Source organism: Phocoena sinus, chromosome 1 (assembly GCF_008692025.1).
Source record: "Phocoena sinus isolate mPhoSin1 chromosome 1, mPhoSin1.pri, whole genome shotgun sequence".
NCBI lineage: Eukaryota > Metazoa > Chordata > Mammalia > Artiodactyla > Phocoenidae > Phocoena > Phocoena sinus.
In genome coordinates this window covers 36,246,775-36,267,280 of record NC_045763.1, presented here as the reverse complement: position 1 = coordinate 36,267,280, position 20,506 = coordinate 36,246,775, and the positions used below count along the sequence as shown (strand labels likewise).

Genomic DNA, 20,506 nt, shown 5'->3' with positions numbered 1-20,506 from the left:
GGTAGCTATGGACTAGATCAGCTTTCATTCAGACAGAACAAGGCATGGCAGAATTAGGGGCCTAGTACTCAGCACTGTTGATTAAGTAAATGTATGCATGCATAAACGTTGGGACTAATTTAATGGGGGGTGGGTTGCTGACACTACTGCAGTCCCCACCTACCCCAAGGGCATCCGCAGTATCTGGAATGGCTCCAGCCTAGGCGGCTTGGCTATAGCAGTGCCCCTTCCACCCCAGGAGCGAGAGGTTGGCCCCACCACACCCTACCAAGGCCTGGGTCCAAGCATCCTCCCATCCTTCCCCCAGGTCTTCTGAGGTCGCCCAGTTAGGTGGTGGTGGCAGTGGAAAGGAAGCAGACACAGCAGTGCAGTGAAGGTTCAAGTTTACTCTTTGGGGATAGGAAGGGGTGAGGAGGAGGTGTGGGTGGGACGGGGGCGCCCCTCAGTAGTCAGCTGTGTAATCTGTGCCATGTAGCCCCCGGCACAGCAGTGTGAACTCCTTCACCATCTCCTTCACCCGCCTCTTGTTTACTCGCTCGCTGAAGAAGAGAAGGGAGAGCAAGTTAGCACTATCCACCACGCCTCCTCTGCCCCCTGACCCGAGCCCAGGCCCTGCCAGCTCTGCTCACCGAAGGATCTGTTGGCTGAAGGTGTCCTTCTGTTCAGGGCTGAGGCGGGCAGAGGGAAAACCAGGTGACTGAAGTGCCTCCTTGATCCACACGCTCAGGAGGCTGAAGCAGTGTTTGTTCAGAGCAAATAGGATGTCGGCAAAGCAGTCCATGAGGCTGCGGGAGGCCTGGCCCCCAATGGCCTGAGGGAGACGGGTTCTCAGCACACCAGGGCCTTGCCCCTTCTGCAGCAAGGGTGCCTAGCCACACCCACCCACTCCCGGACAGTTCCTCAGCCAAAGTGCATATGACAGGTGAGCGCTGCTTTTCAAGAGCCAGCTGATCCTCACAGAACCCCAACAACTTCCAGTCACTGACTTGACAGAGAAACAAGAGCTTAGGGAACCAAGGCTCAAGCTCCCCAGGAAGGCAGCTGCCCCAACAGTGAGGGCCACCCAACCCCCATCAACCCCCCCCACACCTGGCTCCATCTCACCTCCAGCACTGCTATGAGCAGCATACGGCCATCCTCCTGTACCACCTTTCCCACAGGTTCTACTTCCCCACACCGAGGCAGCAGCTCTGTCTACAGAGGATGGAGAGGCCCGTCAGCCCCAGCTCTTTCTCCTGTCCCCCTGGAGACAAGACCTGCACACCACACCCCTACCCTCTAGAGTCCTGGGCAGGGTGTGCTAGGCATAGGGGTGGTGGGGGGTTAGGGGTCAGCACAGGACTCACAAAGAAGCCACAGGAGGCCTTGACAGTAGGTGCTTCGGGGAACTTGAGGGCCAGCACAGCTGTGGGAGAGGCAGAGGCAGATCAGACGGGTGTCAAGGATCCTCCCGAAGGGGCCCCAGGCCCTGTCCACCTGGCCCCACTTACCACACTGGAACACAGCTTTGACATCCAATCGTTCACACAGGAACAAATCTGGCTTCCGCTTCAGAGCCTGCAGGAGGTGGAGCTGGTAAGCCCAGCCCAGCCAACTCCAAGAACCATCCCCCCACTCACCTGCCACCCAACCCCAAGCTCACACACCGCAAGTAGAGGCTGTCAACACCAGCCACCCAACCGTCTCTGGGGGACCCAGACCACTCCAGAGCTCAGTAGGTCAGGAGGGGAGCAGCCAAGGGATGCTACGTACACGTATGTGTACATGAACGCACAGGTATATGAGAGAGGTTGGGAGTCATAATGCAAAAGTTTGGGTCCCAAGTCACCCCTAATCAAACACCTCACTCCCCACCTCCCACCATCAGGGCCAGACCTCCTGCAGGCTCCAGGTTGCCAGCAGTGACTTCACTCTGATTCACAGAGGCAGCTGAGGCCCCCTGGATTTGTTAACAGGGCAGCAGGAAGAAGAGATGGCAGCTGGACATGGAGCCCAGTCTAATAGCCCCCCTCCTACGTCCCGCCTGCATTCCTCAGACACTCTCCAGCTTAGGAAGAGGAAAAGCAGGGCAGGAGCCTGGGAGCCACAGCCCCACCTTTCACCCAGGATACCCTGTGTCCAGGCCCTTCTCCTCTATACCCAGCCCAGGAGCCAGGGCTGCCATGTCAGGGGGAGTGGACAGAGTATAGGGGCCGAGAGCCCACCCCAAGTGGTACCAGGGCATGACTGGTACATCCTCAGGTCACAGGAGATGCTCTGCACAGCTCCCACAGTCATCAAGCACTGCTGTTCCCCAGTAGCCCCCCAATGCGTACCACATCGACCCCTAACCCTTCAGTCCTCACATACCTTCCACTCCCCCACGTTTACTCTTGTGCACACAGCCCCACATGCACCCTCACTCGAAACGCCCTACTGACCCTCTATCACACACCTCTATCACATCCCTTGTACACACCACCCTCCCACATTTGCTACACACCCTCACTACATATTCACATCCCACCCCCGCCACGTCCCCAAACCATGTCCACACGCCCACACCCTCGTTCCACCCGGTTTCCCAGCACGTGCACTCTCCCCACGCACAGGCACAAACACACACTCAAACGCCCTCACCCCAAAGATGCACCCTCATGGATACCCTCACACGCGTCCACCCAGGCCCAGGACACACCGCCCATTCCCGCTCCTCCTGCGCCCCCTCCGCTAGACTGTAAGTTCTAAGAGAGTAAGAACTGTGGCTGCTTTTGCTCACCATTGTATTCTCAGCACCTAGCAGACTACCAAGCACGTATTAAACACTCAAAAAATATTTGTGCAGTGATTAAGCAAAGAAACACATCATTTACCACAACCCACGGGAACCCCCAACTCACAGGAACTTTCTGACACAAGGAACCCCCCATCATACTAACCCCACATTCCCACAGCCCGACACATATATCTTCTCAAACATACAACCCCTAATACAGACACACCACTACCGTACTTACACCTACCCTCCATAACACGCACTCCCACAGCCCAACACACACGCCTCCAACACGCATCAATATTCAAACTCCATCAATGCCTAACGCACAACAACACACAACACGCAACAATGCCCAGGCCCACACTTCAACTACACGTTTATCCCGACACTCAACACAATACACGTACTACTTACGGCAGCCACGTGATTTCTGCTCCCTTCCCAAACCAAACTCAAAACATACAAGTAAGGTCTGACACACTTACACACCAGACGCATCTCACAATGAAGCCAGCACCCCACCTCCCAGCAGCAGCAGGATCTGTCTGACAGCCCAGCGACAGCCAAGCTCTGGGCTCCACCGCAGCACATTCAGCTCGGCCCCTCCCTCGGAGCTCCTCCCAGCCTACCTCTCGAGAGCAGGCTGGGGGCACTGAGGCAGGCAGTTCCCGGCAGGAGCACGGGGACAATGAACCCCAGGCCCTTCAACTCCGGTCCTGCCCCTGAACTCCTCGGCCACCCCAGCCCCACAGGAGCTGCTGGGCACAGTTACCACCCCCTCCCTTCCCCACCGGCCAGGCCAGCCCAGCTCCCTCCCTTTGGGATCAGCCTCTCCCTGGTCTCTGTGGAGGACTGAGCTAGTTGCGGCAAAGGGGCACTAAAGGAGGATGTTGGGTTGTCAACTTCCACGGAAACAGATGAAGAAACTCTATTCAACTGAACAGAAAAAAAAAATTTGTCAACAGAAAGCTAAAAATAGGCTTAAATTGAATTTCAACATAAGAGAAAGAGAAAGAGAGAGAACAGAACGTGAATGAATAAAACTAAAACACACCTGTGCCAGGAGTTGCATAAATGAATCAACAATATCAGGATGATCCCTGGGCCCTAAAATATAATAAAGATGGAACTTAAGAAAAAATTATACAAACAGCAACTCAACCTCATATAGTTATGTGGGACTGAGAGCCTGCAGGGAGACAGCGTGGGGGCACATGAGCAGCAGGAAGCAAGATAAAGAAACAAAACATACAAAAACCATGAACTGAAAGAGACGGCAAAGTGAAGGACGGTCTGCCCCAGCTCCCTCCCGAGGGGCCTTCCACCTACTCCCCGCTCCTCCTCAGGTCAGTCCCCAAGTGACCCTGCGATGCTCGAGCAACGCTGGCCACCGTGTAGCTGGACAAACAGCCCCCAGACTCTTGCTGTGGCCTCTGGCACGCTGCAGTGGCCCTACACTGCTTCCTAGCACATACCTCCCCATCACTAGCCATCAAAGAGGAGGGCAGGGCTGGTGGGAGGTCGGTCCTTGGTACTGCCTTTGGAGGCCTGGCTGAAGGCCCTGGAAAGGGCTGTGTATCATGGTCTGAGCAGGCGCCCCCTCCCTTCCACAGCCTTAGGGCTCTTGGCTTAGCCAAAGAAAGGAATCTGTTGGGTTCTCTGAAACCAGAAGACTCCTTCTTGGGTACTGCAGTGCCCCATGTGCTGTGGGGATGGCCAGGCAAGCCACTGCAAGGCCGAGGGGAGGGAACCCCACCCACAAAGCCCCTCCACGTGGACACAGACCCAGCAGAGAGCCAGGCTCAGGGCTGGCCACCAGCTCCCACCGTCTGGACGCACGAGGAAAGAGGGAAACCAGTCACCCCACGGTGTGGTGGGAGGGCAGAGCCCGAGGAAAGTACGGCAAGGCTGGGACAGCATAGCAGGTGAGGGGACCATCCTGTCCTGTAAGACAACCAACAAGCCCAACAGACAGGATGTTGGACACTACTCTGCTTCCAGTTCTGAGGACACCTGCGGCACGGACAAGGCGTGCGCCTGGAGGTCCTGCCCGCCGCTCCGCTCTCAGGAGGAGGTGCTGCGGGAACCCCTGCCTGAGACACCACTAAGCAGCTGTGTGATCTTGCGCAAGCCACAGACGCTCGGTTTCCCCGACTGTCAAGTTGATAATAATCTCTCCCCTGCTTCCTTCGGGCTGTGAGGAGCCACTGATAAAGCACGTCCCTTCCACATCTGCGCCCCAAGTTACTCAAGTCTTGGAAAACGAAGCCCGGTGTGCCCCATGCCTGGGTCGCCCTGCAGACGGCAGGTCTGGCGTTCAGCAGCCACCCTGCTAGAGGTGGGCCGGACAGTGAGGAAGAAAGGCTCCAAGGGCAAGGAGCCCTCGTCCTCCTTTCTTCAACAGCGTCTGGTGCCTACTCTATGCTGGCCTTGTTCTGATGGACGCAGAGGGAAGAGAGCCAAGCCTACCCTTGAGGGGCTTAGTCCAGGGAGAGAGACAGACATGGGAGCTGCTTACTGAGTGCGATCAGTGCTGTATCAGCAGTGCATGCCCGATGCAGTTTTGGCACAAGGTCAGAAGCACCCAGCTCTGCTTCAGAGGAGCTTCCGAGGACTGATGCGTGGGTAAGGCAGGGAGGGGCGAGAGCTCACCCAGTAAAGGGCATAGGGCAATCCAGGCAGAGGAGCAAGGCATAGGGATCAAACGGGACACAGAGAGGAAAAATTAGGATGGCTGAACTGCTGGAGCCATTCAGGAATGGACGTTGAGAAGTAGGCAGGAGCTATATCATGTGGAGGGCAGTGGGACGATGACCCCACAGTGATGGGGAGCAACAGAAGGGCTTTAAGCCGGGGAGGGAAAATGCTCAGATTTGTGTCTTATAAAAAATATTACAGCTGCATGGTGCAGAATGAATTGGAGAAGGGCAGATGTCAGGGAAACCAGTTAGAAGATTGCTGAGCTGATCCAGATGGCACCATACACTGGAGCAGTGGCCGTAGAGGGTGGGGAGAAGTGGGCAGGCTGAAAGACCACCACGACCTGTCCCCAGCTGGATATGAGGAGGGGGAGAGGTGGCGCTGAGGATGACCACATCCGGGTTTCTGGCTCAGGTTTCTCCCCACTTTGGAAACTACCCCATGGCCCACCAGAGCAGAGGCCAGCATCATGGGACCAGACACTGAGGACAGAAGCAGAGAGTGCTCTAGCTCCAGCTGAGACTCCTGGTGAGCCTCAAACCTGTGACCACAAATCCAGGCAAAACTCAGGAGGCTGGAGGAACAACACTGTTTCCTTTCTGAGTGAGAAGCCTGGGTTAGGCAGCAGGGGAAGCCTGGAGCCCCCTGCTCCCAACTTCTCTCAGGCAGAGGGCCGCAGTGAATGGGGCACCGGGACCACAGCCAAAGGATTTTGGCCTAGAAAGGAATAAGTCTCAATGTAGGGAAAGGAACCAGCAATCACTGAGTACATCGTGTGCAAAAACCCCAAGCCAGGGGCCCAAAAGATGCTACTTTAATACCTGTAACAGTCCTATCGAGTATCTGAAAATCTCCATTTCACAGATATGGGAATGAAGGCTCTGAAAAGGTAAGTGACTTGCCCAAGGTCACACAACTAGTTGGTGGTGATGAGCTTAGAATCTAGGTCTATCTGACTTCGAAGCCACGATCTCTCCGCTTTTCATTCTATCCCAAAGGAAATGGAGTCAGCCTGGTGCCCCAAGTCCCTCAGAGCTTCCAGCCCCATCTTCCCCCACATCCAGACTGGCCCTGAGTCCAGCAGGCCAGTAGAAGACATCATTCACTCTCTTGTCCACTATCTGTAAGGTGACAATTGTGCTGTGCTTGATCCCGTTAGTTTCCCATCAAGTCCCAGGTGCAACTCAGGGGAGAGAGGAGAACAGAGTGGGCAGCTTTGGCTCCCCAGTTGGGGAAGCAGAGGCAGTGGCAGTGGCGGCAGCAGCGGAGACCCTGGTCAGGACCTACCTTGCTGGAAGAGGGTGAGTGTGACGGAGGTGACGAGCAGGAAGAGGGCCTCGATTGGGGGAAAGTGGGCAGGCTCATGAGCAAAGATGTGGACCAGCTACAACAAAGCAGGGAATGCCAGTCAGCTGAGGCCCTGGCCCACCAGGACAGGCCAACATCCCTGGGATGCAGGTGAGAACCCCTGCCAGAGAAGCCATCCACCCCACTCTACCCACCCGCCCAACCCCTGCATCAGATCTCTGCCTGGGATGACATCCCAAACACTGCTGCATCCACCAGAAGGCCCACCTGTCGAGTGAGGTCAAGAGCGGAGGCCTGAGGGATGGTGCTGTACATCCGACCCAGCATCTCACACAGCTGTGGCACCATGGGGGCAAAGTCGTCCAGCAGCGTCTTAACTGACTTCTCGAAGATAGCGCACACCGCCTGGGAAGAAAGCAAAGGGGCCCTGGTCAGCAGGTCACCATTGGCTGGAGCAGAACTGAGGCCCTGCACAGAGGAGGCCTAAAAATGGGCCCTTACCTACAAGCCCTGCCTGGCTCTGCGAACCAAGGAAAGTAGGCAAGTCTGACCCTCACCCTGGAAGGCAGGAAGCTAAAAGGCCCTTCTCAGAGGGGCTGAGGATGGAAATTTGTAACTTAACTCTTGCTACTTACATCCTCACCATTGCCTTTCAGGGAGCAACAGTGGTGAGAAACTTCTGAAATGAACAGAACAAAACCAGGTGTCTGACGCTAAAATGGGTCCCTGTCACTCAGCCCCAGCATCACAGTCCTGGGGTCGAGCACTTCTTGTGATGCTGGGAAGCTCTGAATGTCTTCCCCAGAGAATCCCTGTGTCTATGGGGCAGGATTCATCTCCTTTACTTCCTCCAGGTCATCTCAAGCCGAGGTGGGGCGGCAACACCTTCTTTCTGCTCCACCTCTGAGCAAAGTCAGGATGGCAAGGGTCAGGACTCACCTCCACCACCTGGGCATCATTCAGCCATTTGCTCAGCACCTTCTGGATAAGCTGGAAGACCTGCTGCAGTACCACCACCACCTGAAGACAAAGGAAGAAGTGAGGTGCCCCCACTACCTCTCTCACCCACCCAAGAAGGACTACTCAGTAGCTGGAAGTAGGCCAGGAGTTCGAATCTATTGCCCCAGACTGCCCATTGAGGACTCAGTGCAAGGGACCCTGGGGGCAGGAATGCTTTGCTGAATCCCCATGAATGAAAGAGGATACTCTGAATTCTGGGGATCACCTTAGAGAAAGCCTCAAACTGCAAAGCAGGCATATTACAAGTGCTTCAAAAGATAACCTTTTAAAAAAGTCACTCCTTATCTACTTCTGCTCAGTAAAAGTATTTTAGTGCCAAACGCTTATGGGCTAGCCCCTGAAGAAGCAGAGATGCTGTCTCACCCAGATAGGCTTAGGGTAGAGAGCCCCAGAGGATGCGCAGATACGGGCAACTTATGGTGGAGCAGAGAGCAGCCTGAGGTCCTGGGAGGTGAGGGAAGGCAGGATGATGACTACCATAGGAGAAGGGGCTCTGTGGGAGGACAGTGGCCTCGGTTTGGTCTAGAGCCAAAAGGGTAACTGAAACTGGGGTGGGGAGTTGAGTACAGAGACCAGGATACTGTGGCTTCCTTTTCTCCAGGAGAAACCCTGGAGGGGATACTTGGAACAATGACCAAGGCAGTCCCTCACATCTGTACAGAGCTTTATGGTATGCAAAGTACTTTCAATCAAGACCACCCCGGCTGTTCAGCACAGTTCTATGAGATGAGCACCAGATATCTTTTTTTTTTTTTTTAGCACCAGATATCTTGATGTTCATAGTTTTGAATGGGAAGCTGAGGCTTGCCCCAGACCAAACAGCTTGTAAGTGGTCATCCTAATCCCTTTTGTGCCCGAGCCTACTGCAGTACTTATCACACTGCTCTGTGACAATCTGTTTACATGTATTTCTTCTAGACTAGGAGCAATTCAAAGGCAAGAACTATTACATGTGGAGTGCCCGTAGGGGACAGCGAATGCTGAAGTAGAAGGCCTCACAGAGTTGGAAGTTAAACAGGGGTCCAAAATTACATCACTTTGGGGTTGTAGGATAATGTCGGTGTCCCCCATGGGGAGAAGGAAACACTATACCACCACTCCAGGTGGGGAGGACAAAGACAACATCACCCACAGGACTGAGACAATGACATCACTCCCTACAGAGTAAGGGGCAATGGTAGGGTCATTCACAGGGTCAGAGGACCAAATGCATCATGCCCCATGGGGCCAGGGACACAATGACAATATTACCCGTAGAGTTCAGGGGTGACTATGACATTACCACAGGGTTGGGGGGGGGCAATAGCAATGACAACATCACCCACAGGGTTGGGTCCCTGCGGCACTGGCAGCTTCCGGAGCTCAGAGCCTTCATGATCATCTTCATGATGACTGACGTCCAGCGTGGTGAAGAGGTTGGAGAGAAGCCCCAAGATGTGGACAATGGCCAGCTTGTTGGAGGGATTAGGCTACAGGGAGAAGGGAACCAAGCTCTGGGTCTCCCAGCCCTGACTGCCAGCTCAAGCCCCACCCCTCAGCAGTCACAGCCAACACGAAGGGAAGTCCCATAGTCCCACTGCTGCTCCCCAGCCACACACACGCACACACTCACACATGCATGCACACGCACACGCGCGCGCGTGCACACCAGCTCACTCACTATCTCCTCTGCCAGCTTCTCCAGCTGCTGGATATACGGTGAGATGAGCGAGTGCAGGTTTTTAAGGATCTCCTCCACTTGCAGGGCCGACAGCAGGAAGCCCAGTGCCTGCATCAGCCACATGCACTGGCTCGTCTGTGGGGCAGAACATCGAGGGTCAGTCCCAGACACACCTGGTTGTGGGTGGGAAGAATGAACCTCTTGGGGAAGGTTCTGAGAACAGAGAATAAGGCGCAAAGGCAGAAGATGGGATTTCTACAGCTCCCCACAATACCCCAAGGAGCCCCTTAGAAACTTCTGGACTCACCTTATGGATCTGTTTCATCAGCACATCCTGGGGAAAAAAAGAAGGAATATGGTGTCAGCACAGGGCAGAGTGTGCCCTGAGGCCCAGCTACACACCCAGGGCCCCCGCGTACCTGGGAGACAGCCACGATATTGGCAGCATAGGGCGGCAGGTCATACTTGCATTCTCGGCAGATCTTCTTGAGGGTGGACACAGAAGAGATAGAGAGCTCGGGATTGCCTAGGGCATGCAGTACTAAGGGTAGAACGCTGTTGATCATGACGGGGTGGTCAGCCAGCCATTCAGACAGAGCTCCTGGGGAAAGAAGGGAGAAGGCAAGACATCTGAGGCAGGCCAGGCTGGCTGTGTACTATGTCCCTGTGAGGCAGGCAGAGCTCCCGGCAGGGTGGAGTTGCAGCCCCTGTATGGAGCGCTGCTCATTCAGAGGACTGAATGGGCAAACACGCACGCACATGCTCAAACATGAGCCTTACACCTGAGAAGCAGGAAGGAGTTATGCAGTAGAGGCCCAGTGCTGCTATTTCAGTGACAGTGAACTAGCCTCACTGAACTGCAGCTCAGTGCACTGTAGAAAAGGACCCCTAGACATGCCAGGACAGTCAGTTGGCTGCAGTTCTGATTGTGTGTGTGGGCATGTACGTCTCCCACTTTGGATAGGACCCAGCAGGCTGGCTGTGGCTGGGGATGTGTGCCTTGGCTCTGGGAATGTGCTCATGGGTGTGTGCCAGGTCTCACCAATGGTGAACATGACAGTGTCCGCCAGCTGCACATTGCTGATGCTGATCCGTGGGATGAGGCCAATGAGCCCGGGCACCACATCAGAATAGTTGACATCGATGGTCTCCGCGATGGACTGGAAGCCATAGAGCAGGGCCTCTGTGTGCTGGGAAAAGAGGATGCCACTGGCTTGGCTCAGGAGGGTGCGACAGGTCTGGGAGGGCTGCGGGAATCAGGCGGGGGAGGTACCTGCCAGGAGTAGGGCTCCTCTGAGCTGGTAAGCAAACGGCCCAGCTTGTCATAGAGGTTGCTGAGCAGCTCGGCCCCCAGCATCTCATAGACATACATGAGTGTATCTGAGATGTCCACCCTGAGAAGCAGATAAAGGTCTTATACACCGCCTGGCTGCTTCCCCCAAGCCCAGGAGCCCACCCCAGTTCCCTCAGAGCCCTGCCAAAGTGCCGATAGAGAAAGGAGGCCCAGGATTCAGGGAGCCTGGCCTTGGGCCCCTCCCCTCATTGCCTTCATTATTTCAGGACTCCCTTTAGAGCTAGGATTGGCCTGCTACCATCACCTGTAAATTCGGAACTGCTCCTTCTCATCTGAGGACCAGAATCCATATTCTTCATCAGAAGGGAACTGGGCCTTGTGCAGAAGCACATCTACCAGCTGGAAGTAGACCGGCCGGTATACCTGCTGGTACACAGCCTGCTTCTCTGCCTCAAAGGACAGAATGTCATCCTGAGAGAACCAGGGAGGAGAGTTAGCCAGAGAAGCCCCTGATCCACCTTCTTCCATCATGGCCCAGTCCTACTGAAGGTCACATGACACACCTGCAGCGTGTACCAGAAGGTGAGGGTCAGGGAGCTGGTGGTCTCATTGACAGGGAAGTGGCCAGGGATGCCCGTGCAGAACATGATCATGTTGACAAGGGCCAGAAAGCTCTGCCAGTGCTCCACTTGGTCCAGCAAGGCCCTGGGAGGGAGGAGACATAGGGAGGTCATTCCGCCTCCCCCACTTCTTAGAGGGCCCTACTATCCCACCCCCAGCTGCCCCTCTCCTCACCGGGAGTGGTTCTCGCCCAGGGCCACAGCAATGCGACAGATGCCGTGGGAGGTCTCCATGTCCCCATTCTGCACTGCCTGTCGCAGTTGATCCTGCAGTCCCAGTACCAGTGGGATGAGTTTCAGGAGTGTGTTCACATACCTGGAGGCATAAGGTGAGGAGACCCATCATAGCTGTCTGCCCATCCCCCACCAGCTTTAAGAGAAAGGCACAATTTCCCTGTCATCCATCAAAGCCCCCCTTCCTTCCCACATCAAACCCAAAGTGAAAAAGAGGTCAGGGCCTACACAGCAGGTTTGATGCTGACCAATTTGAGAAGAACCTTAGGTCAGAGACTTCCAGAAGAATTCTGGGAAGGAAGTACGAGAAGGTAAGTGTTATGGGTGGACTTGTGTCCTCCAGTTAGACTCAGAGTTGATGCTGAAATGGGTTAAGACTATTGGGGATGTTGGGATGAGGTGAATGCATTTTGCATGCGGGAAGGACATAAATTTGGGGGGACCAGAGAACAGACTGTTATGGATTGAACTGTGTCCCCCCCAGAAAGATGTGTTAAAGCCCTAACCTCCAGTACCTCAGAATGTGACCTGATTTGGAAATAGGGTCATTGTAGATTAGAACACAGAGTAGGGGGTGGCCCTAATACAATATGACTGGTGTTCTTAAAAGACATTCATGTGAAGACAGAGACGTACAGGGAGAATGACATGATGATAAAGGCAGAGGCTGGAATTATGCAGCTGCAAGCCGAGCGGAACACCAAAGATTGCCAGCAAAGCACCAGAAGCTAGGAGGTGGCAAGGAAGGATTCTCCCACAGGTTTCAGACGGAGCTGACACCTTGATTTCAGACCTCTAGCCTCCACAACTGTGAGACAATAAATTTCTGTTGTGTGTGCCAGTGTGTGGCACTTTATTATGGCAACTCTAGGAAACTAATACACTCAGTGTCAGGGAAGACCGAACGAGGGTGGGAGACAGAAGACGTAACACAGGCTAGGAGTCCCGTTAAAGACTTTAGAAGGCAGCAACAATCCTAAGAGCATCAACCTCCACCTTCCACCCCACCCCCTACCACCAAATCCTAACTCCTAAGGACTCTGGTGGCAATAAGGAAGGGAGAGAAGTAGATGATGAACTCAGAGGGAGCTTAGAGGCAAAACAGGGATATGAGGATGGGGAAGAGTCAGGAACAACTCTCCTTGGTGGAGGTATTTACTGAGACCTGGAGGAGCGGGTAGAGGGGGACAGTAATAAATTTAATGGGAGGCCAGAAGGTGGTAAGTTCAGTGTTAGGCATGTTGAATCAGAGGTACCTGGTGAGCTAGGCAGGTAGAAGTGTCCAGAGAGTTGGAGATAAAAACCTGAAGCCCGATGGAGAGGTTTGAGCAAGAGACATAGATTTTGGAAACATCAGCAAACGGCAATGGGAGCACATGAGAATTGCCCAAGAAGAAAGTGTTGAATGAGAGAAAAGAGCACAATGATGCCTAAAGAAGCAGCAGAGGAAGCAGAGTATACAAAGAAGGCTGAGAGAAGGCTAGCTCCATTCCCAGAAACCTGCTTTGTGGAGGTGAGACTAAGCAGAGAAGTGATACTCTCAGGGGGGGATCCCTCTGCTGTCAATCATAGAGTCACCATAGCAATCTACGGAGGGGAGGGGTTGCTGAGGGTCCAGAAGGAGTTCTATCTGGACTTGCCCCAAGCAGGTTGCTCGGAGGTAGCCCCATAACCTTAGGTGGAGGATGAGAAGGACAAGAGGCAACCAGTCCAGGATGTTGGCTTTCTCCACATCCTGGTTCTGGTGGGACAAGACGTCCCTACCAGGGTACCCACAGCCCAGAGACAGCTCCAGAGGGTGCTGCCTGGAGACAGTGGGGATAGCTTCAGTCTCATGGCCCTGACACAGGCTGCACCACAAGACAATGGGCACCTTCAGACCAGACTCTGGCACAATGAGTAGGGGCAGGGCCAAGGCCATGGCCCGCAAACTCCCCAGTAGCTGAGATGGGGGCAGGAGGTAGTGCCCTACCCTCACAGCATCCCCACTGTATTCCAAGGTTCCCTCACACCTTCAAAATTCATGTACACGGTAGGTACTCAATGAAAGCTCTGAATTTGTCTCATCTATACCTCATAATAGGATAAATAAAAGAGTAGAGCCCAGTAGAGCTCAGAGTATTACTCAAGGTCACAGAACAAATTAGAGACAGATTCCAGGCTAAGACAGCTCCTTACACAGCTATAGATCTGCTTCTGTTTCAAGGCCCAACCTGAATTTCCCCAAAGGATCTATGGAGATCTCAGCCCATATCTCAAGTTCTAACTGATGGGAGCCCCCAAGAGCCTGTCTAATTTACCTTCTTTCCCTTCCCCAGCCCCCAGTGAAAAGCTTTCCCAGGATTAAAAACAAATCTCAGGAAAAAAAAAATTTTTTTTCAAAGGAGAGAGAGCCAGGCAAGCAGCAGCAGCTGTGGAGGGGTGGGAAAATGGTAACTTGAGTGCAGGCTCAGCCCAGGGGAGCTGATGTCAGGACACCTGGGGAGGTAGTGGCTGGATGACCCAGAAGTCAAAGCCACTGAAGGTGATTTTCTCAAGCCAAAGCTAGGAAATAGACTAGACAGAGCAAGGCCCAACACTGACTCCAGGCTGGATGCAGCCCACCCATGGGGGAAACTCTTGCATAGATTTCCTACCACCTGGGCACCTGTGCCTGAGACCTGTGAGCAGACACGGGCCTGAGGCCTTGAGGCTTCTAGGTGTGGGGGAGGAAGATAGAGCGGATGTCTTTAAGCACCATGGCTGAGCCTGGGTTCAAAAGGCCTGGCTCCTGTTGGTCAGCTCAAGCTGCCGGGGCAGGGCTGCTGGGGACTCCTTGACTGCCACTCACACAGAGCTCAGCCCAGACCTGCAATTAGAGCTCTGGAAGCAGAGTTGAGAAATGGGGAGAGTTGCTAAGCAACCAAGGGGGCTGCAGCCAATGGGCGCTCAGGAGGCTATAGGTTCCCTCACTGGCTCCTTGCTCGCTCATTCGTTCAGAGGAGAAGAGGCATCAATTACCTACCAAAGCCCTCGAGACACTGGCTAGCCGGGTAAACCTGGGTGTATCCAAGGACACCCCACATCACCCACGCACTGGCCCTGCCAATTCCACTCAGCCACCAGCTGTCTGAGCCCAGCCAGCCAAGAAAGGCCTTGACCTGGGACTTGGTACCCACCTGAAGTTGGAAAACCAGAGAAGCCATGGGAAAGGGCTCGTACTAACTGCCAATGCAATAATGATACCAAATACTAGTCACTGCCGTTTATGGAGTATCCAGGAACCATGCTAAACCTTTCACAGACATTCTCTTATTTAATCCTCATACCAAAATATTCTCCACAGAATACCAGGTGCAGGCCCTGGGCACATTATCCTACTTAAACTCTGTAATATGATCACACCCATTTTACTGATGATAGAAACTGAGGCTTAAAAGTGGTTTGCCCAAGGTCTTAGATCTAGGAGGCGAACCCTCTGGGATTCAAACTCAGACATGACTAATGCCAAGGCTAGAACTATCAACCACTTCCCCAGGCCATCTCTTTCAGTGGTATCCTGCCCTCTGGTTCTGCCAAGCATTCCCAAAGCATCTTCTCTGAAATGTTAAGTGTCAGGCCTCCAGTCTTGCCCTGGCCAATCCAACTTATACCAAAAATGCCATCATGCCATTTTCTCTGCTTACAATCCTTTAATAGATTTACATCATCCTCAGGATGAAGACCAAAATCTTAAGCCTGGCCAACAAGGTCTTGCATGATCTGGGCCTGGATCTCCTACCACTGGCCCTTACACTCTGTTGTCTAATCACACCTACTCACCAGGCTCTCTCACACCCTTCCCTTGCTTGGGCTCTTCCATCTGTCTGGAAGGTCCTCCCCATATCTATCACCTCCATCTGGCTAACTGTTACACAGCCTTCAAAGCACAGCTCTATTGTCAACTTCTCTGGGAAGCCCTTAATAACCCTCAGACTGGGTTAAATGCCTCCTCTGGGTTCTGACAGCCACCCGCTCCCTCCATTAGAGCGTTCATCACATAGGCTCTACTTGCCCACCCAAGTGTCTACTAGATTGTGAGCTCCTATCTTGCAGAAATCAACCCATCTTTAGGCTCCCTGTGCTCAGCCCAGGGCCCCACACATAAACAGACGCTCAAGCAACACTTGCTGGAGAAGCATCTCATTACACTCACCTTTTTTCGGTGAGTGTAATGTATGGTGGTGCTGCCCACCACAGGCCTCTGCACCTGCTGTAGCTCCCGAAGCCTGGAACACTCCCTCCCCTTCCAACCTCTCCCTACCCCACCCCCACCCCTCACCACTCAGGCAACTCCTACTTTTCATCCGTTCAAAAAATAATGAATGCTACCAAGTGCTGCCAGGCAGTGTGACAAAATAAAACGACAGAATGACTGTCCTCACAATGCTGAGAGACTAATGGGGAGACGTACATTAATTTATAATGAAACTGTGTTATGGGCTAAGAAGGAAACACACTGGGAGCTCTAAGATAAAATAATAGAGACCAAACTGTGTCTTAAAAATCATGAGGACTTCCTTAAGGAAGCGAAGTTTCAGCTGAGGCAGCAGTGATGTGACAAGTACATGTGATGGTTCACAGGCTAGAGGGAGCCTGGGACACTCACAGAACTGAAGAGATTGTGTGCGAGTGAAGAAAGCAGGGAGCACGGGACGAGACAAGGCTAGGGACGCCATGCTGTGCAGTGCCCCTGTGAGTCACGTTGAGGATTCTGAACTCTCTCCTAAGAGCAGTGAGGACCCACTGGAGATTTCTGAGCAGAAAGGAAAGATTAGATCCTCATTTTTAAAGGACTGCTCTGGGTACTGGGTGGGCAATGAAGGGTATAAGTGTGAAAACCAGGGGACTGGTGAGGAAGCCCCTCAGTATTCTGGGGAGAGAGGTGAGGACAGCTTACACCAGGGTGGTGGTAGTGGAAATGGAAAAAACAGAGACACAATATAGTCAGAAGCAGAACACCAGAACTTTGTGACTGCATGATTGAGAGAAAGGGAAGGGAGAGTCAAATATTTTCATGGAATAATTCATTACATAGTTAGTTGTCTGATGCCTGTCTCCCTCTCTGAACCATAAGGACAGGGACCATGTCTTGTTTGGTTCCAGCATTGGACCTATTTCTAGCATAGAACCAAGCATGCAGTAGGCACTCAATTCGTGTTTACTGAACAAATGGATGGATGGATGCGTGGCTGGCCAAGCAGACTGTCCATCTCCGGAAGGTGGGGACCGGCTCACCTCTGGGCATCAGGCTGTGAGATGGCATTGACGATGGCCTCCACGCTGCTGTCGAAGAGCTCTGAGTCCTGCAGAGCAGCGAAGGCAGCCTGAATGAGCGCCTCACAGTCCTGCAGGGGCACCTCCAGCTGCACCCAGCTGGAAAAGCACTTGAGCACCTTCTGACGCACACAGCTGGGTGAGCTGGGCTGCTGCAGCAGCTGCTCCAGCAGCGGGAAGACAGCCCCGCACTCCACTGCCAGGCTGGCCCGCACCAGGCTTTTGCGATACTGGGGCAGGCGGCTGGTCTGGAACTCCTCGGGCAGCACTGTCAGCAGCTCTAGCAGGGCCAGGCAGCGGCCCTGGCCGTCCACTGGGGAGTCCTCAGCCTGGAAGAGCCGCACCATATCTGCCACAGCACAGGGCCAGGCATCAGGCATCATGCTGAGAGCCAGCGAGGCCAGCGCCACGCACAGCCGAGTCAGCACAATCTTGGAGCCACTGGCAAAGCGGGTGATCTGCGTGAAGAGCTGTGCCTTTAGACTCTCATACTGGTCAGTGGGGATGTCACTCCAGTAGCGAGAGATCTTGATGTGCAGGGCACTGGCCCCAAAGTACTGGATCTCAGGCACCTTGTTGGGCTGCAGGAGCTGCCAGCTGAAGTGCCAGGCCTGTGGGGAGACCTGGGCCTGCATCAGCCACTTCTGAGCCAGGTTCTTGTTCTCAATGTTGGGGTCGTAGTAGAGCTGGTGCAGCGCCTGCAGAACAGCACAGGACTGAGCAGGTGCTGGCTACTCTGGAACCTGCCAGAGCCCAGAACAGAGGGCAGGACCTGGTCCTGCAAGACTGCTCTCTCTTTCTGACTGGGGGGCTGAGCGGGAAGGGAGAGCTCAGGGCTCTGCAGTGTTTCCTGGGCCTGGAGTCCTGCTGATATCTTGAGTGCCTGAACTTTGCCCATACTCTACCATAATTTCTTCTCCTTATAGCAAAACATTATGGGTTCAGAAAATGAACTTCCACAGGAGAGCAGCAAAAGAGGAGGCTGAGTTCCCCAGAGGGGAAGCACCTGAAGTAAAGGGCAAGGCCCAGGTGGAAGGAATGGCTCCACAGGGAAGAAGCTAAACCTGAGAAGAGTATGAAACAGACTGAGGGGCCCCCCAACCCTCCCAGGCACAGCTGCTCTCGTCTACTCCAACAGCTCCATTTAGCTCCCCCAGGATCATCCCTAGGTCACTCCAGATGCTGGCACCAAAGCCATTGTGAAATCTGAGCAGGACTAAGGCTTTGCCAGGCAGCCCTAGGGCAGAGACAAACTGGAGAGGAGGGTGAGAACACTCCTCAGAGAGCACACGAGAGGGTCCAAAAAGCTGGTCCAGAGAAGTCTTGGCCTGCAGCCCTGGCAAACGCCTTGCCTGGAGCTTTCAACTAGCCAAATCCCCAGGGTCCCAATTCCATAAGGACTTCACACAGTAAGAAAACAGTGGTTTATCTCCCTGGTAGCACATGGAACAGTACGCCACCATGCCAACACTGCCCGGCCCCAGGGGGTGGAAGAGTGAGGCTAGGACTCTCACCCCCTAAGCAGGCTCCATCCAAGTAGACTTAGCCCTGTCTGTATCCCTGACAGCCAGTTATGGCCACTGTCCCTTGTTTGGACCCTCAGGGATGCTGAGGCAGGCAGAGAACAGAAGCAGAGAGACACATCCTCACTATTGGGTATGGTAAACGGGGCTCAAGAATAACAAACGAGTATCTGCAACCATTCTCTGCTTTCCAGCAAGGTAGCCCCATCTCCCCATTCATCCCAGGGAAAATGCATTTCCGCATTCCAGGCCTCTGGGGGCAGAACCCAGAAAAGAAACAGAGAAGCAGTTCGAAAAAGATGGACTGGGCAGTGGGGGAAACTGGGAGTGCCATGGCAGGAAGCCATGTGGGCAGGTGAGTAGGGAAGAACTCTGAAGCTGCCAGCAGGACCAGGCTCCTTGGACCCAGCACAAAACAAAGGGGGCCAACCCTACTCCTGCCTGCCCAGAAGTGGTCTGGCCTCCATCCAATAAAGGAAGGACCCTTCTCCAAGGAAGAGTGAAAACATAACCCAGATTGTTTTAGTTCCAGATTATTTTCTGAGCCCCTGGCTCAACAAAACAGGTCCAGGATGGCTCAATATCACTATGGTTTCTGGAGACTGAGCTGCAGGTCTCCCGAGTCCTTGGTTTCTTACTGCACTGCTCATGCCGTTCCCATGGAGCTGGAGAATAGCCAGTCTGGCTGGAGGTCTAAACCGTCAGCACCCTGGAAGGACCACCCCAAGACCCTAGAATATCCACAGAGGACCCATGACTAAGGAAAGCCCAAAATAGCCTATTAAGACACCATTACATTGCTGTCCTGCCTGCCCAGAGAGACAGCAAATGCCAGGTGCTCTGGAGGCACCATCCCAACGGGCACCCAGCCCAAGCCTGGGCTCTGGCATTAGTGTCAGTCCCCAGAACTTCTGCTCTGTCACTGGAGTGCCCACCCCAAGGCCCTCATACCTTCTCCACGTTCTCCACAGTGAAGTCCAAGGCTGGTGCTGCTCCAGCCCCTGCAGCCCCCGGCTGCTCCTCCCGCCGCTCCATCTTTGCTCCCTCCCCAGCAGGGAGGTGGACCGTGACCTGTCTCCTGCCCCAGCCTCTTGGCTGCTGGCCCCCTGCTAGACTCCGGCTTCGGTGCCCAGGGGATGGTGGGGTGACAGGGGGCCCAGGGAGAGCATGGCTGCCGAGGCCTCCCCACCTCGGTTGGCGGGGGGGCTTGCCAGAGGCCAAAAGGGATGCTCTTAGGAGGAGACCCACTGAGGGGGACTCCTAGGAGGAAGCCGTCAGTGAGGAGTTCGCAGGCAGGGGTCCTGGTGGTAGGTCAGGGCTCTGTCCCCAGAAGCTATGAGGAGGGAGTCATAGGGGAGGGAGGCCTGAGGGAAACCAAGGCCCTGGCCCGTGAGGGGTCACAGGGTCGATGGCCTGTACCCACAACACCCTCTTCTGAGTGAGCTCTCGGGTCCTAGGAAGAGGTCACGGGGGTGGGAGGCTACGGGGGAAGAGAGCCCTTCGCGGGTTACGGAGGCGTCCAACGAAGCGCAGGGGGTACAGCTTCGCAAGTCTGGGGCGAAGAGTCCGTGGAGTTAAGGGGCAGGTCCCCACCGCTCGGCCTGGCCCGCGCTCTTCTCCGTGCCCGGCTCCGGCCCCTCTACCGTCGCTGCCTCCGCCCCACTGACTGACAGGCGAGCTGGCCCGGCCGGGACCGGGCGGGGACCTCAGAGAGGGGCGGGATGCCCCGAGCGCCTGTCCCCGGCACCGCAGACTCAGAGGCCGTACCCCCCAACCCGCGCCTGCCCTGGCCCGACTCGGCACGGCAGAGCCGAGCACGGTCCGGCGGAACTGCGCGGAAACTCTCTCCGGGTCTTCGTTCCTGCCTGTCCTCCCGCCAGCCTGCGTGCTCCCGAGCAGGCGGCGGAGCGGCGCGCCGCTCGAAGCCCCCGCCGAGCTAAGGCCCCCGCCGCTGTGCACCCTGGGAAATGTAGTCCGGATTGCGCCCAGCGGGAGGGCGGCGCCTTGCGGCGGAGGCGGGGAGCACGTGGGTTCGGGACCCGCCGAGCCCCGCCAGGCGCAGGCCTACCGCGGCCAACAGGCACTCCAGGTCTG

The 20,506-nt window shown here is 54.8% G+C and overlaps 1 protein-coding gene across 2 annotated transcripts; it reads right to left on the bottom strand.

Moving 5' to 3' along the window:
• Positions 1-366: 366 nt before the first annotated feature.
• On the bottom strand, positions 367-20,203 carry IPO13 (importin 13). 2 transcript variants are annotated; one of them, XM_032654200.1, is made up of 20 exons: positions 19,364-20,195; positions 16,851-17,587; positions 11,536-11,676; positions 11,304-11,445; positions 11,045-11,211; positions 10,720-10,840; positions 10,489-10,636; positions 9,866-10,047; positions 9,754-9,780; positions 9,447-9,581; positions 9,112-9,255; positions 7,706-7,786; positions 7,034-7,171; positions 6,746-6,842; positions 3,813-3,865; positions 1,491-1,557; positions 1,347-1,405; positions 1,105-1,194; positions 630-811; positions 367-539 (listed from the first exon to the last, which is right to left on the bottom strand). In XM_032654200.1, exons 1-20 carry the CDS (start codon positions 19,445-19,447, stop codon positions 443-445), a joined length of 2,892 nt encoding a protein of 963 aa, XP_032510091.1. In that variant the 5' UTR covers positions 19,448-20,195; the 3' UTR covers positions 367-442. The 2 variants fall into 2 exon arrangements, with proteins under 2 accessions (XP_032510091.1, XP_032510100.1); XM_032654209.1 differs by lacking the exon at positions 9,112-9,255 and having other exon boundaries at positions 19,364-20,203.
• Positions 20,204-20,506: the final 303 nt, after the last annotated feature.

What these genes read in the sequence shown, in the direction of transcription:
- IPO13 (XM_032654200.1), bottom strand. Translation starts at nt 19,447, where the DNA reads ATGGAGCGGCGGGAGGAGCAGCCGGGGGCTGCAGGGGCTGGAGCAGCA. An exon ending in CCTTCTGGTACACGCTGCAG is followed by an intron (nt 11,212 to 11,303) that starts GTGTGTCATGTG and finishes TGGTTCTCTCAG; the next exon opens with GATGACATTCTGTCCTTTGA. An exon ending in TGCCGCAGGGACCCAACCCT is followed by an intron (nt 7,787 to 9,111) that starts GTGGGTGATGTT and finishes CTTTGTCTTCAG; the next exon opens with GTGGTGGTGGTACTGCAGCA.